Source organism: Camelus ferus, chromosome 4 (genome assembly GCF_009834535.1).
Source record: "Camelus ferus isolate YT-003-E chromosome 4, BCGSAC_Cfer_1.0, whole genome shotgun sequence".
Taxonomy (NCBI): domain Eukaryota; kingdom Metazoa; phylum Chordata; class Mammalia; order Artiodactyla; family Camelidae; genus Camelus; species Camelus ferus.
In genome coordinates, this window is record NC_045699.1 from 64,387,784 (window position 1) to 64,403,998 (window position 16,215).

A 16,215-nucleotide genomic window follows, 5' to 3' on the forward strand; every position below is an offset into this window, starting at 1 on the left:
ATGACACCAGAGAACTTGACCGGGGCGAGGGTTGCACCTGCTGAATTCATTCTCCTGGGCATCACAGATCGCTGGGACCTGCGTGTGACCCTCTTCTTGACCTTCCTGCCAGTCTACCTGGTGAGCCTGCTGGGAAACGTAGGCATGGTGCTGCTGATCCACGTGGACGCCCAGCTCCACACGCCCATGTACTTCTTCCTGGCCAACCTCTCCCTGCTGGATGCCTGCTGTTCCTCAGCCATCGGCCCCAAGATGCTAGTGGACCTGCTGCTGCCCCACGCCACCATCCCTTACGCAGCCTGTGCCCTCCAGATGTTTGTGTTTGCAGGGCTGGCTGATGCCGAGTGCTGCCTATTGGCAGTCATGGCCTATGACCGCCACGTGGCCATCAGAAACCCTCTTGGCTACACAACAGCCATGTCACGGCGTCTATGCCTGGCCTTGCTGGGAGCATCAGGCCTGGGCGGGGCGGTGAGCGCCGTGGTCCACACAACCCTCACCTTCCGCCTGAGCTTCTGCGGGTCCCGGGAGGTCAACAGCTTCTTCTGCGATATCCCACCCCTGCTGGCCATCTCCTGCAGCGACACCAGTCTCAACGAACTCCTCCTCTTCGCCATCTGTGGCTTCATCCAGACAGCCACAGTGCTGGCGATCGCCGTGTCTTACGGGTTCATCGCTGGAGCTGTGATCCGCATGCGCTCGGCCGAGGGCCGTTGGCGAGCAGCCTCCACCTGTGGCTCCCACCTCACGGCTGTGGCCATGCTGTACGGGACACTCATTTTCATGTACCTGCGTCCCAGCTCCAGCTACGCCCTGGACAGCGACAAGATGGCATCTGTGTTCTACACCCTTGTCATCCCAGCTCTCAACCCGCTCATCTACAGCCTCCGCAACAAAGAGGTCAAGGAGGCGCTCAGAAGGAGCCGGAGCCGATTCTGCTGTCCCGGGAGGATACACCAGTGAGGGAGGGCACACCGGCGAGGGGGTGCGCACCAGCTAGGGGAGATGCACCAGTGAGGGGGGACGCACCAGTGAGGAGTCCCAGGAGGCTGTTTAGGACCGACTATGAAGAGATGAGGAGGGTGATTCCTGGCCCCTGTCACTGTGGGTAAAAATGGATGTTCCTCTGGCTGGATATCTCTTGTCATTGTTTGAGGGGCTGAAAAGGGGGAGAAAAGGAAGCTTATAGACAGAAGGCAGGAGCCCAGGGTAATCTAAACTGAGTGCCAGAACCAAGATCAGGTTAATTTGCTGTTAAGCTGCCTTAGGTTCCTCAGTGTTCAAAACATGGAAGTTCCTGGATGTTACCACATGCAGTAAGTAGGGGGTTTTGCCACGCATTCTTCAAAGAGGCCGATTCCCAGAAACACCGGGGAAGTGTTGAGTTGGCTGCAAGTGTTTCTAGAGCCTTGCTCTTTTAAGGTTCTTCATGACCAGCGAGTCTGCTCCTGGTCTCCTTGACCCCAGGAGAGCATCTTCAGAACCCACTCATGCCAAGGAATGAGACGAAATCTAGTGAGGCAAATATCCCTCTCCATTAGCCTGCATATCCCATCTCTCAGGACAATGGCCAAGAGCACCAGAACATATGTGAGCTCATTCCTAAAATCCCCAAAATTGGGTTAGAACTTGATCAAGGTTAAATTAGTGTGGGGCTGTGATAGAAGTTAGTTAAGAGCCAAAATTATGGTTATGGTTAGTCTTGGGTTAGGATTAGGGTTCACATTATGGCTGAGACTAGGTTCAGGGTCAGGGAAGAGCCAGGGTTAGGTTCAGAATTTTAAAGCAATTGGACAAATTTAGAATTGAATTAAAAGTATGTAAATGTTACAATATGGATTGATTTTAATCAATGGTAGATTTGGGATACATTTTGGAGTCAGAGTTTGGATAAATTTGAGCTCTTCTTAGAAATATTTTAGGCTTAGTGTAAGAGGGCAGGACTAAGTAAGATTAGAACTCAGGTTTCATTTTATTGCTAGATTGGATCTGAGTTGGAGTTTCGTTCACGCTGGAGCTCTGTTAGATTGCAGTTAAGGTGGTGTGTGGATGGCATTTGTGGTAAGTTTAAGTCACAGCCTAGGTGTCACTGCAGTTAGCCTGAGTTCAGAACTAGATGAGAATTCGGCATAGGAAGAGTATTTTGAGTATCAAATCAACATGCTTTGGGTCATTTTAATTTAAGACTTATTTAAAGGTATGGATAATGGTTAATGTTTCTTAAAGCTTGAGAGTAGAAGTTGACTCTTGGTGGCTTTAAGTTTCACTGAGAGTCATGAGCTTGCTGAGATTAGCATGTGGTCAGGTAGGGCAGACTGCTTTGTGTTAAGGTCACAACATCCAGAGGTAGGGTGGGGGTTAGGGGACAGGATGTCATAAACCTCTGGGGCAAAGGTGACCACAGTGCTTCAAGCCTCGGGTCATGCTGGACTCTTCAGATCCAGTACCCTTGGGATTTTTGTCTACCCAGAATTGACAATTTTGACAGATTTTCTTTGTCTCCCTGACTCAGTTACACATGAGCAAAGCCCAAGGCACTGCCTTCTGCCTGGGGAGCCCCTTCGTGCAAGAACAGGACAGGAGCTATGGTGGGTGCTTCCAAGGAGAGGTGGGGCATGACCAGAGTAGCTGCCAGCTCCTGCCTGCTCACCCTTCCAGTTCCCCCTGATTATGGCTGAGATGAGGCCAGAGGCGGCAAGCTGTGAGATTCAAACAATATCATTGTCATTCCCTAATAGGCTCCCCATGGAGTCTCTTCCTTCGGCCCCAGCCCTCACCCCTCCAACTTCCTTTCAAGGAGAAATCAGCCACTGGGTGCTTGGACTACAGGAAGACCAGAGGTTCGTCCTGGCTTCCTGGGGAGGTGATGCCCCTTGTGACCAGGACCAGGTCCCTCCTTGGTAACTACGGTCTTCTTAGAGGTCCCCGACTAATGGAGAGAGGGATGTGGACTATAACTGTTTCCTCAAATCTTAGAGAATTTTATAGGTTTCCTAACAGGGTCACCAAGTTGTCCTGATTTGTCCAGAATGGTCCTAGTTTTTAAAACTCTAAGTTCCATGTCCAAAGAACCTCCTCAGTCCTGGACAGACCAGGATGCTTGGTCACCCTGGTTCCTGATGACCAGCATGTTAAGAGCAGAGGGTACAATATCCCAAACTCAGCACATTTTGACAAAGGCTTAAATGAATTAAAACCCCTTCTCCCATCACAAGGTTGTATTGTCCTTTCCCAGTTCTTACCTCCCATTACCGTAACAACTCACGTGCCATGACAACAGCTGGAGACATTTTCAGAAGATTTGGCAACCGTGGGACTGAGAATGGGAGGTTTGCCCCCAATTCAATGACATTTATACTCAAAGACCTCCTCTGTGATCTTTTCTTCCTTTTACGGGTTCTTGGGCTCCCATGACACACAGTTGTCACCACGATCAAGGGCATGTTTTGAGAGGTATGTGGCCCCTTCCATCATCTTGGCCCCACAGGATGTCCACGGGTCTTTGCACATGTTCAGCATCCGTGGAGCAGCCAGATCGATAATCACGTAAATCCTGCACATCAACTGAAGGAAACGTGATGTTTCAGGCTGCTGGGCTGCGCCTACTCGATAGATAAGAAAACAAACAAGAGGGAAGGGGAGGCACTGGCAGACAATAACAGAGTCCAATCAGGAGCATAGAGGAAGAGAAACAGGAAAGCTCCCAGTTCTGATACAGTACTGCCCTTTTAAGCCTCCTTCAACACCGTCTACTAAGACAAGCAGTCAGGACAAAAGCAGGTTTGGGGTGGGGAGGACTGAGGGTCTGACTTATTGCACAAAATCAGTTGGCCCCGGCTGCACGGGTGGGCACTGAGGGAAGGGGCACTCCAGCAGGGGGAACGAGCTTACACAAGGGCACGGAGGTCAGGTGAGGCTCAGCACACACAGGAGACAGTAAGGAGACAATTTAACTGGCTAGGGATGGGTGTGTTGGGAAAGAAGAGGAGGAAGTTTGCAGACTGAAGATCTGGGAGTGGGAAGGACACTCCGTGAGTTGGATGTCAGGTAGGGGAAGCTGGACTTTATTCAATAGGCAAGAGGGGGAATCGTTGGACGTTCATGTGTTCAAAATCCCCTTTCATGGCTGTTCTCACGCTGAGTCGGAAGGCCAAGCCGTTCCCCTCTGGGATACTCCAAACAGGCAGAGTTCCCTCGTGCCACAGCACATACACACACAGCAACACACAGCCCCTCCAACACACACACCCACTCCCCTGTCGGAAACCTTCATGCACAAAGAAACGCATTCAGACTGGCCATCCACACAAACACAGACACACGCTCAAGCTCATGGACGCTTTCACACACACACACACACACACACACACACACACACACACAGAGGCGCACGTAAGGCCACCGTCCCCAGAGCCACAATCCCACCCACACTCCTACACGTCCCACAAGAAGCCTTGGTGACAGCTGAGGGGACAAGACGCTTGGCTCCAGAAGCTACTGCTGTAAAGCCCGGGTTTGGGGTTCAGGAGTCAGCTCTGGCTTCACAAGGCAGGGCCTGGGGAGCTGCAGCTTCACCCTGCATGGGGCTCCTGAGGGTCCCCCGAGGGGGAGGTGGCACCAACCACCCCCACCCCCATTGAACTGGGCTCTAGAGAGGCAAAATAACAAGCCCCAGAGCCCAGCTGCCTCCCGCCCCGGGGACGAGGGCCAGGGGGAAGGGTGTCATCTCTGGGAGAAGCTAAGGTGCTCCCAAGGCCCCAAGCCCCATAAGTGTGGCCAATAACTCCCTCCCCAGACTCTCCGGTGATGGGCTGCACCTGGTCCCTGCTGCGGCTCCCTCCTGCCACGTGGAGAGGCCAGAGGGTACACCTGGGGCAAGGGGCTGGGCAGGAGAGTCCGCACATGTGTCTTCTTGAATGTGAGAGCCAGCGCTATCTGTGTGAGGCTGTGACTGTGCGTTACCATCTCTGCACGATGGTGTCATTGTCGGGGTGGGGGAGGCAGTGTGTATACGGACGTGCCCCTCCAAGACGCCGCATCTCTGCTGTGACCCAGCACGAGCCTACGTGAGTGTGGCCACGAGCATGAAGTTGCAAGGTTGTGGGCCCCTGGGGCTGTGCGTGAAGGTGTGATTGTGTGATCAGTGAGGGCACTGGGCGTGGCTGGATGTGCACAGTCGGGCACTGGCGCGGTCCTTACGCAGACCAGGTGGCCGATGAAAGCGTGAATGTGCGTCGTGGGTCCCAGGAGCTGTACGTGCTGCCCCTCCATGAACAGGGGCCTGTGACTGACGGTCACCCTCTGGCCTCGGTGCTATTTTGCGACTGCCTTTGACCACCTGTTTCTATGTATGATGATCTGGGTCTGTGGGTCTTGTGGTCATGCGTGCCTGCTCACTTAGATGTGACGTGTGTGCTGGTCCACCTTTCTGTATATGACTGATCACGCCTGTGTATTTGCAGAGAACAGCTTGAGGCTGCACGTGTCTGCACGCCTGCTTGTGATTACAGATGACCGTTTCTGCAAAAAAAAAACTTGGTATATTTGCTTTTTTTTAATTGAAGTACAGTCAGTTTACAACGTTGTGTCAGTTTCTGGTGTACAGCACAATGCTTCAGTCATACATGAATATACATATATTCGTTTTCACATTCTTAGCTCAGTGTATTTGAATGTTTATTGAGACCAACGTAAACACAGGTCACAGTAGGTCCAGTTTAAAAAAAGAAAGAGCGAGTTTACAAGCAGGCATTCCCACTTTCTTCTACCCACTCACCGTGATCCTCTTACCTTCCTGGGTGGTGAGATGTGATTGCGAAGGTGAGAAAAATTGCTCTAACAGGGAGCCAAAGCCAGAAGATTCTTCTTACCCAATGGAGGAGGAAAAGGAAGACCCTAGGGTAGAAAGGGTCTTTTATTTTATTTTATTTGGGAAAGATGTGGAAAGAAATTAAGAGACCGTTCCCTTGCAGGACTGGCCTCAGCAGAGCCTTCAGGAAGCCTGTGTCCTCAAACCCCCCTCCTTTAAAGACCCCGTCTTGGAGAATCATCCACGATTTCTGCAATGAGATTCAGACAGGAGAACACGATGGCATTGAAAGCAGTCGCCTCTCCCCTAAGAGTCAAATCTCTGCGCCTGGCAGGTGTACCCGTCTGTCTGCGCGATTTTCTCACACAGGCCTGTGCATGTGCTTGTTGTTGTGTCTGATTTCACGGGAAGAGCTTTCCAGGGATACGGGAGTCATCCAGGTTCTTTGGTCCCTTTTTTTTTTTTTGCAAGTCTGAAAATATTTTTATTCTTTCCTCACACTTAATTAATATTTGGGTTTAGTATAGAATTTCAGAATTTGATGATATTGTTCGACTGCGCCCCCTCGTCTACTGTTGATGACACATTCGGTGGCCTGCTGGTGATCTGAGTATCTTCAGATGCTGACACTCCTGCCGTCGGGAGGGGTGGGTCCTTCTCCTGGTCCTCGATGTCCAGAAACATCCTGTTTGCCTCTGGGTGCTGTAGGTTTACATTCGTTTCAGTGGATGTGTGACCTTCAGATGTGGAATTATTTATTTATTCAAATTTTATTTGATAAGTTCCTTGCTTCCATCTTTTTTTTCCCTCTTTTCACTTTTTTGAAATAAATGTTTATTGGTCAAATCTCTCCCTGATTTTGATCCTCTGTCTGTTTTGTCTTTTCTTTCATGTTTTCTTCCTTCTCTGGTCCACATCCTAGACCATGCTTTTGTTCTGTTTTGGCTTGAAATTCACAAAGTATCCAAGTTGGAAGCAGCCTTGACAGGGAGCTGGTTCAGCTCCTTTACTTTACAGATGGAGAACCAAAGGCCTGGAGAGGAAGAAGTTTCGGGAAGGGAAAATGACTTGTCCACAGTCACACCTGTGTGTAGCAACAGGGCTGTCTGACTCCAAACCTATGATTTTCCTCATGGCCAGGAAGCCTGGAGCAACTTAGTCACCCTTTCACCCTTGTCCTTTGACACTGGGGGGATAACCCATCAGTAGAAGGAACCCCTGGGGTTCCAAATGAAGAAACAGCCCAGCCATGGATGCTGCCAATGAGTCTTCAGAAGGAACCCCATTCATCCTACCGGGACTCACAACAAACCCTGGAAAGCAGCGGCTGCTTTTTGTGCTCTTCTTGGTCCTGTACGTGGGGGGCATCCTGGGGAATGGACTTATTGTGGCCGCCATCCGGGCCAGTCCAGCCCTTCATGCACCCATGTACTTCCTGCTGGCCCCCCTGTCCTTTGCTGACCTCTGCTTCACCTCTGTCACTGTGCCCAAGATGCTGGCCAACTTGATGGCCCCTGACCGCTCCATCTGTCTGGCTGGCTGCCTGAGCCAGATGTACTTCTTCTTTGCCCTGGGGGTAACTGATAGCTGTCTCCTGGCTGCCATGGCCTATGACCGCTACGTGGCCATCCGGCACCCCCTCCACTACGCTACGAGGATGTCCCGGGCAGTGTGCACAGCCCCGGTGGGGACGGCCTGGCTGGTGTCCCACATCCACTCCCTCCTGCATATCCTGCTTATGGCCCACCTGTCCTTCTGTGCCTCCCACCAAGTGCCCCACTTCTTCTGTGACCACCAGCCTCTCTTAAGGCTCTCGTGCTCTGACACCCGCCACATCCAGCTGCTCATCTTCACCGAGGGCGCTGCCGTGGTGGTCACTCCCTTCCTGCTCATCCTTGCCTCCTACGGGGCCATCTCAGTGGCGGTGCTCCGGCTGCCCGTCGGCCTCGGGGAGGCTCCGGGCTGTGTCCACCTGCGGCTCCCACCTGGCCGTGGTGGGCCTCTTCTATGGGACAGTCATCGCAGTCTACTTCCAGCCCACATCCCAGTATGAGGCAGAGCGGGGCCGCGTGGCCACGATCATGTACACCGTCGTCACACCCATGCTAAACCCTGTCATCTACAGCCTCCGGAATCGCGACGTGCAGGGGGGTCTCCGAGCCCTTTTCTCTGGGCGAAGGATCTCAGCGGGTGACTCCTGAGTCTGGACCCACCAGAGCATGCACTGCAGCCCCCACCGTGACAATCACGAGTGCACTCATCGGCTCCGTGCATTTTCCAAAGCCGGAATAATAGCGATCCCTTTCTGAGCACTCCTGGGGAGCAGATCCTTGCCTGCTCTGACTTTACTCCACAAAAACCAGGGAAGCGGATGTTATGACCCAATTTTATAGACAAGGAAACTGGCACTCAAAGAGAAGACTTGACTTTTCCAAGTTTACACCACTCCTAGGGGTCAAAACTTGGGCCCTTTCTGCCACATCTTGCCCTTTTCTGATAGTCACTCCCAGGCATTTGGGGAACATTCTACCATCTTCTGCTGTGTGGGACTTAAAGTTACATGGGAGGCTGTGCACCCCCGCGGCTTGCTTTGAAGGGATTGGCATTTTGTTTTCCAATACATCATCATGCTTTCTGAAAAAACTGACTTCTCAGCTGTCTGGGGCAGAGACAAAAATTCACACACTCGTGTATCCAGGGCTGACCTCTCCCCCTAAACCCAGTTTGACACATAGGAGGCATTCTGGGCATCTGAGATGAATAAAGGAGTTTGTTTTTATGCTAACGAGCACCTAGAAGTAGTCCAGTTTTCTTATCCTTTGTTCTTGTTCCTGTTTGCTATGATGCTACCTGCTCAGCTATACTTGGCATTCAGCAGAAGGTGAATGCCAGAGGGGAGGGTAGAGCTCAAGTGCTAGAGCGCATGCTTAGCACGTTCGAGGTCCTGGGTTCAATCCCCAGGACAGCCTCTGAAAATAAATAAATAAACCTAATTACCTCCCTCTCCAAAAAAACTCAAGAAAAGAGAAGGTGCACGCCGTGGGCGTGCACCGTAAATTAATAAATTGAATTAAATTAAGGAAAGCAGAGGAGGGACGGGGCATTAGGGGCAGACGGAAGAGGTATTTTTTTTAAGTTTTTATCACACGCAGGCACCTCATATATTTTCACCCATGAAAATCACGAGTGCTCTCTCTGCCACTTTACGAACGAGGCAACCGAGGCTCAAAGATGGTGAGTCAGTGGGTATCAGACCCAGAGCAAGCACTTCTGCTACTCAAGTCCCTCAGGAGTGCTTTAACTGGGCCTCATAGAATCCAGAAGAACCTGTGGGAAGAATCCCATTCTGGGGCAGGTGAACTGTCTCAGTTGAGGACACGTTTCTGGGGTCTGAAAGGTGTGCCCAAATTTTTACCAAACCTGTTTGGTAAAATCCCACCCCCCACCCCCTGCCTCACCTCCCTTCTCCCCCTTCCAGGGAGGAGCAGGGGCCGTATAGTTCCTAGCAATGGCTACCCACGGGCCCTTCCAGTGCCCGCTGACGGGCCTGCCACTGTCGGGTCCTGGAACTGGCCTACTGTGCTGTTTATAGCTAAAAGGAAACAAAGGTCTTTAGACCAGTAGCTTTAGAAAAAGCAAAAGCAAACAAACCAAAAAAAATTCTTTTTTAATGAAATCTTACCCAGAAATGTAGTATTTAACACAAAGGGGGAAAAGGCGGAACAGCACAGGTGAGTTGAGGGTCTTCTTAGCCTCCCTGATGCTCCTGCCTCACTGTGCCTGAGGGGCCCCGATCTAATCCAACCCCTTGGTTCGATGAATTGGGAAACTGAGGCCCAGAGTGTTAGGGGGGCTGCCTGGGTCAGAGTCGGGGGCGACATTCAGCCTTCCTGGCTCAGCCCGCTAGCGCCCCCCTCCCATAGGCTGGCCCTGCAATGACATGAGACCATCCTTTCCTGCCACTTCCTCGCACCCCCACCCCACGCCCAGGCCACGATGCCAGACCCCTGCTGCTCTGTCCATAGCTTGTTCCCTGTCCCACAGCCTGCTCCCTCCCTCTACCTTCTCTAAAGTTTCACAGACACGCTGGTCGAGAAGCTCCTCACTCATCCATACCCGGGCCATCACCACCCCCACCCCAAGGCATAGGGTGTGTCATCTGCTGGCCATCAGGGACCTTGCCCAAGTCCTCTCTGTGCCCCAAGAACCTGGCACCAAGAACACACGTGTGATATGCTGTCACCTTGTCTGTCTTCTGGAGTCCTTGCGGGTGATGTTTCTGTGTAAGTGGCGAGGGGCACAGTGGGGCTCCGGGACTCGTCAATGTCCCTTTCTTCTGGGCCACCAGCCTTGACCTGGTCTTCCCGCTCAGATGTCAGCCCCTGGAGGGGTGGTCCCCACTGCCCACGTTGGAGCACAGCCCAGCATCTGCCCTTGGCCTCTGACCAAGGCATGCTGTCCCCGCCCCAGCATGGTCAGTGCCTTCTACAGGATGACCATGACCAGCATCACAGGCTCTTTCAGGTCTCATGATGGCCCAGTGAGAAACCTCCACTTTGAAAGCAGGGAAACTGAGGCTGGGAGAAGGGAGGAGGCTTGTCTGGTTTGCTCTACCAGCCAATTTGAGTCCCAGTTCTCCTGACTCTCGGTATCATGCTCTTTCCACCACACCACAAACCATCACTCAATTCAAGTTAGTAAATAGTTATTGATCTTCTTCTAGGTACCAGGCAGCAGGCTAGATGATCTCTCCCAGCCCCCACTAAGGTGGCAAGAGAGGGCCATGCGGGCACGTAAATAGCCTCAGTCACCAGGCCTGTCGGTCCCTGGGCCCCATTCCCTCCCCACCTCCTCCTAGATCTGGTCTCTTGTTTTGCTTCAGGAAGTCCTAAAAGATGATACTGACCTAGAGACAGGAAGATACAGTCCCAACCCAGAAGGACCACTAAGGAGTTCATAAATCCACTGAAGATTTTTTCCCTGGATCTTTTCCACACACACTATACAGAACAATTTTCTTTTTTATTGATGTATAGTTGGTTACAATGTGTCAATTTCTGGTGTACAACTTAATGTCCCAGCCATGCATATGTGTATACATATATTTGCTTTCATATTATTTTTCATTAAAGGTTATTACAAGATTTTGAATGTAGTTCCCTGAGCTATAGAGAAGAAATTTGTTTTTTATCCATTTTTATATATAGTGGTTACCATTTGCAAATTTCATATGGTATTTTTCTTTCTCTTTCTGGCTTACTTCACTTAGAATGACGATCTCCAGGTCCATCCATGTTGCTGCAAGTGGCATTATTTTATTCTTTTTTATGACTGAGTAGTATTCCATTGTATAAATATACCACAGCTTCTTTATCCAGTCATCTGTCGATGGACATTTAGGTTGCTTCCGTGTCTTGGCTATTGTATATAGTGCTGCTATGAACATTGGGGTGCAGGTGTCTTCAAATTAGAGTTCCCTCCAGATATATGCCCAGAAGTGGGATTTCTGGATCATATGGTAAGTCTATTTTCAGTTTTTTGAGGAATCTCCATACTGTTTTCCATTACAGAACAATTTTTAACACCTTAAACAAAACAAGCGTATGCCAATGACTGACTCACGTCCAAGCACTTCCCTTGGAGCAGATGGTACTTATCCTGGGGAGGCTGCTTCAGCTCTAGGGAGCTTGTGGTCCCCCTTCAGAAGGACTTTGAGCTCCACAAGGACATCTGTGTCTCCTCATCCACCACATTCCCTGACTTTGACCTGAAATGACGACTGACAATTTCAGAATCAATCTACCCCACCCTCCCAGCATCAACATTATCAACCCTTCAGTTAATTCAAATAATGCGTAGCACTAGAAACCACCTCATCCAGAAAAAATAAACAATTGCATTTCAAGAAGAGAATCTGAGTCTGCCTCTACAGCCTCATTTCCAATGCAATCTTTATGCATTATAAAGGAAGGCAGCCTTCATTTCAAAGGTTCTGCAATTGGAGAGATCTTAGTAGTGAAAGAGGCTCTGATCATAAATGGTAAACTGATTATTCCTTCGAAGGGTACAGAAAAAATTTCTGTAACCCAAGTCCTCTTTCATGCAAAGGCTGCCACAGGGAAAAATGCAGCCATTTGACATGAAAAATAAAAACATAAAGACTCTTTCTCAAGGTGAAATGACTGCTTTAAAATACTAGGAATGGATCAATATTCCAAGAGGCTGTTTATCAGCAAGCAGTTTGACCCCCTCTGACTCACTCTATTCACGTCTCTTTTGTCCTGTTTCCTCTGCTCCCTTTACCCTACATACCTGCCTGTTTTCTCTTTTTTGTTGCTTGTGTTCCTACCTCCTTCCCTTAGCTCTCTGCTCTCTCTTTGTCTCTTTCAATTACTTACTGGGCATTAGGACTACAGACAGTCCTTGCCCTCACATACATAACAGGAACACAGATTATAACCGAAGCCAGGAGAGGGGTACAAGATGCTGCAGAAGCATCAAAGAGGGAGCAATGACTCAAGATTGGGAGTCATTGAGTTGGGAAGTCTGAGAGATTACATTAACAGCCCCGGTTCACCCAGCCCTGAATCCTTGGCCATGTAACTTTGCCCTCCATCCACGACTTTGAGTTCTGCCATCCAACTTGCTTTGGCCAAGAAGATATTAGGAGGCATAACACAGGCAGGAAAAGAAGCTAAGATACTGGGCTTGTTCTCTTGTGTTTCTTTCCTGGCCATGAGAAGGACATGCCCAGCTTGCCCACTGGTCCCAAGAGAAGGATGGGAGACACATGGAGCAGAGCTGCTCCAGTCAAGGTGACCCAGGAAAGACCAGCAAAGAGCAGAGCCCCCAGCTGACCTGCAGATGCAAGAGGAAGCCCTGCTGTCCCATTTCACAGGAATGAAAGTATTAAGCCACCAAGTTCTCGGGGTGATGTGCTACATAGTAGCAGCAAACTGATGAAGCTTCCATAACCATTTCCGATACTTGCTTTTGTCTCCAATGGAGCACGGCCCGGCTCCTTCAATGTCCTGAGAACTGAGCTGCAATTGCTTCCTCTCTTTGCTTTTGGGAATTTACATTCTTGTTCTGAGCAGGTATCTGCCCTCAAGCCTCTGCCAATCTACCAAGGGTTCTTTGAGGGAATGAGTCACGTCTTTCCATTGGACTAGGAGCGCCTAAACGTAAAAGCCATGGATCCCCTTTCAGATCTCATAACCAGATCCATTTTCTCTTCATAGAGAGTCAAATTCATCTCCTAGTTGCCGGCTTGGGGGACACTGTAATCACTCCCATGCTCAGATTCAACCTACACTGGAACATTGTCAGCTCTTTCTTCCCTGGTGGGACAGGAAATTGAAATTGGCAAAGGCTGGAAGGATGAAAAGAGCACAACTGATCAAATAAGCCTGTTTGGCAAGTAACCAGACTGCACACATACACAGACACCACAATCCCACCCCTTCCTCTCTCCAGGGACCACAGAGCAACTGATAGTTGATGAAACCATGACCAAGACCTTCACCACACACATCACGAAATCAAGTAACCACAGACTTTGGAAACCACAATGACAAGGTAGGAAGTCAGCTGAACAAAGGCCAGATTTGGTGCTAGTGGCTTTGCATTCATTGGATCATTTAATCCTCATAAAAATCTTGTGCAGCATACATTAACATGCCCGCTCTACAGATGAGGAAATTGCAGCTCAGGGAGGTAACTTGCCCAGGGCTCCAAATTAGAAGGTGGTGAAATCATTATGTGAACATAGATCTGTCTCTGGGCTGAAATGAGGAATGATAAAAGCCCTCCCTTTACCCTCTTCTTATCCAAATCTACTGACCATGCATCACAGTCACATGGCATGCTTATTAAAACACATATTCTGTTCTCCACCCCCAAATTTTCTGAATCAGGAGGTCCTGGGTGAGGTCTGGGACCACATTTTGAATAAACATTCCTGCAGGGCACACCGATAGAATCACTGAACTAGATCAGGTAAAACTTGAGCTTACCAAAAGGAAGATGGCATTCTTGGCCTTCAGAAAGTCTGAGCTGGCTGGGGAATGTTCAGAGGTGACATGAAAGCTGAAGGAAATGTACATCCCTGGAGAAAATGGACAGTTACCACAAACCCTGGAGAGAAGAGGTTTCTGTGATTCTTACTGTTGGAGGACGGAGGGAATGAAAAGTGCCCACCCAACTGAGAAGGTATCTGGAGACCAAAAAATGAGGCAGACAGTTCCATATGCCAATGAATCAGTTTCTTATGGGGTGACTTACTCACAGGGTGGGGGTTGGATGGATAATGACCGGGAAGCATTTGCAGCTCCACCCCTACACTGCCCAGGGGCAGCTTTATAGTTAATCTAGGGTATGGGGGTAGGTGCTTGGAAACAGGAAGTACATTCCTAAATCAGGATTTTGAACAAGTAACTAGTCTTGTGGGCTCCGGGCATACGTCAGGGAAGGTTTTCATCATTGTTTGGGCACTAACAGCATAGAAGCCACCTGGTCCTAATGGTGATTAAACAGTATCTATTAACCACAAAGCCCTTGACAACAGAGTAGTGATTCACTGCACAGGGCAGTCCTGAGTGGGGTCAGCGGAAGGACAGGAGAAACCATAAGGAGCCAAGATGGCATTGGTTATGCCAACAGCTGTACACTTGCCAGCTCTCCTCTGAGATGAGTTTGAGGTACCATTTTTCTCTCTTTTTCTCTATCTCATCTGTAGAAATTGCCAGGAATCAGTGTCTTAGTTAGCTTGGGCTATTCCAACAAAATATCATAGAGTGGGTGGCTTAAAAAATAGACATGTATTTCTCACTGTTCTGAAGGCTGGAAGTCCAAGATCAAGGTGCCAGCAAATTTGGTTCTTGCTAAGGACCCCAACCCCTGGCTCTGAGGCTTCTGAGTGTATCCTCACATGGAGGAGAGAGGAAGCCCTGGTCTCGCCTCTTCTTCTTAGAAGGGCTCTAATTCCATCATGGGGGCTCCACCCTCACAACTTCATCTGAACCTAATTACCTCCCAACGACCACACCATCTGATACCATCCCACTAAGAGTTAGAACTTCAACGTATGAATTTTGGGAATACAAACATTCAGTCCGTAACAACCACCTTGGTCTTTTCTCCATTGGCTGAGGGTACTCAGGGCGCCACAAGCATCCAAGAGGAAGGGTCCTGGCTTATAGTACCCGCCTGGCCCCCGCTCTGTGCCCCTCCAGCCTCCTTTAGGCCCTTCCTGCAGGATATGCATCACAGTTTTTTGGGACTGCTGGGGTTCTGGTCTCTCTTCCTCCCTCTGCAACACCAACCACTGGGCAGGCACCCCTCATCTCTTTCCAGAAGTCTTTCTGGGTAAATGTTATTAAAGCCTATTCATAGGAAAGGCTGCCAGGCAGTACTAAGCTCCCGACTGAACTCCAAGCCCCTGGGTTTAAGTCCCGACTTTACTAGATGATTGACCTTGGGCAAATTGCTTACCTGTAAAATGAAGGTAATAATATCCCTCTGGGGTTGTTTAGGAGAATTATCTAAGGAGGGACATATTAATTGCTTAGAACAATGACCTGGCACAAATGAAGTCAAAATGCATGTTGGTCACTCTCACTGCTACAGGGAGACAGAGACAGGAAGTCGTCGGGATTGAGATTTGAACACAAAGACTGTGCTCTGAACTGAGGTGTTGGGACTCTGTGCCTGGGACTGGTGGGCACCCGGCACTTTCCTCTTCTCTTCCTGGGTCAGCTTTTCCCTCACCCATAACTGACCATAATATGAAAGTTAAGTGTATGTACGTTGTATTCATGAAGTAATATTTATTTTCTTTGTTACTCATTAATAAAGCATGTGAATGTAACACTTCCTGGTTCTCTTTTGCAAAAACAAATTCTGTAAAATGATTCATAGTTGGTACTAGACATTCTCCGGCCTCAAATCCAGTCTGTGGCTCTGACAAAATTTATTTGTTCCCTCTCCTTTGCTGCCACCACGTGGTCATATTGGGTTATAACCAGCGTCTCCACAGGCTTTGGCAAGGCTCCGGGGTTAACTTGAACTTGTGAAATTGAACTTGTTATCAGGGTCTCAGTGAGCACCTAGTAAACCTCTGATTAAAGACATATAACACGTCTGGAAAAGCTATATAACTCTATTGTGAATTCCAGCCTTGGGGATTTTCTCCCACTTAAGCAGCAAACATTGACTTACGTCAACTCAGATCAAAGACCAGAAATGAAGGGACACTGTCCCTGTCCCCAGAAGCTTAGTAGTCTAATGTGTAATTGAACTTATAATTGAACTTTGGCAACCACTCAAGCTGAAGACAGGGTTATCCTACAGGAAAGGGAGACAGGTCATTCAAGTAACCAGCACATGAAAATCTCACAACTTAGGAA

The 16,215-nt window shown here is 49.4% G+C and overlaps 2 protein-coding genes across 2 annotated transcripts; both read left to right on the forward strand.

The window, feature by feature from the left end:
• Positions 1-963, forward strand: LOC102516808 (olfactory receptor 5C1). The gene has a single exon (XM_006173214.2). The coding sequence runs from the start codon at positions 1-3 to the stop codon at positions 961-963; it is 963 nt and encodes a 320-aa protein (XP_006173276.1).
• A 6,095-nt stretch (positions 964-7,058) lies between these two features.
• On the forward strand, positions 7,059-8,010 carry LOC102516560 (olfactory receptor 1K1). The gene is given in 2 exon segments (XM_014555642.2): positions 7,059-7,745; positions 7,747-8,010. Coding segments are annotated over 2 exon segments (951 nt in total).
• The last annotated feature ends 8,205 nt before the right edge of the window (positions 8,011-16,215 follow it).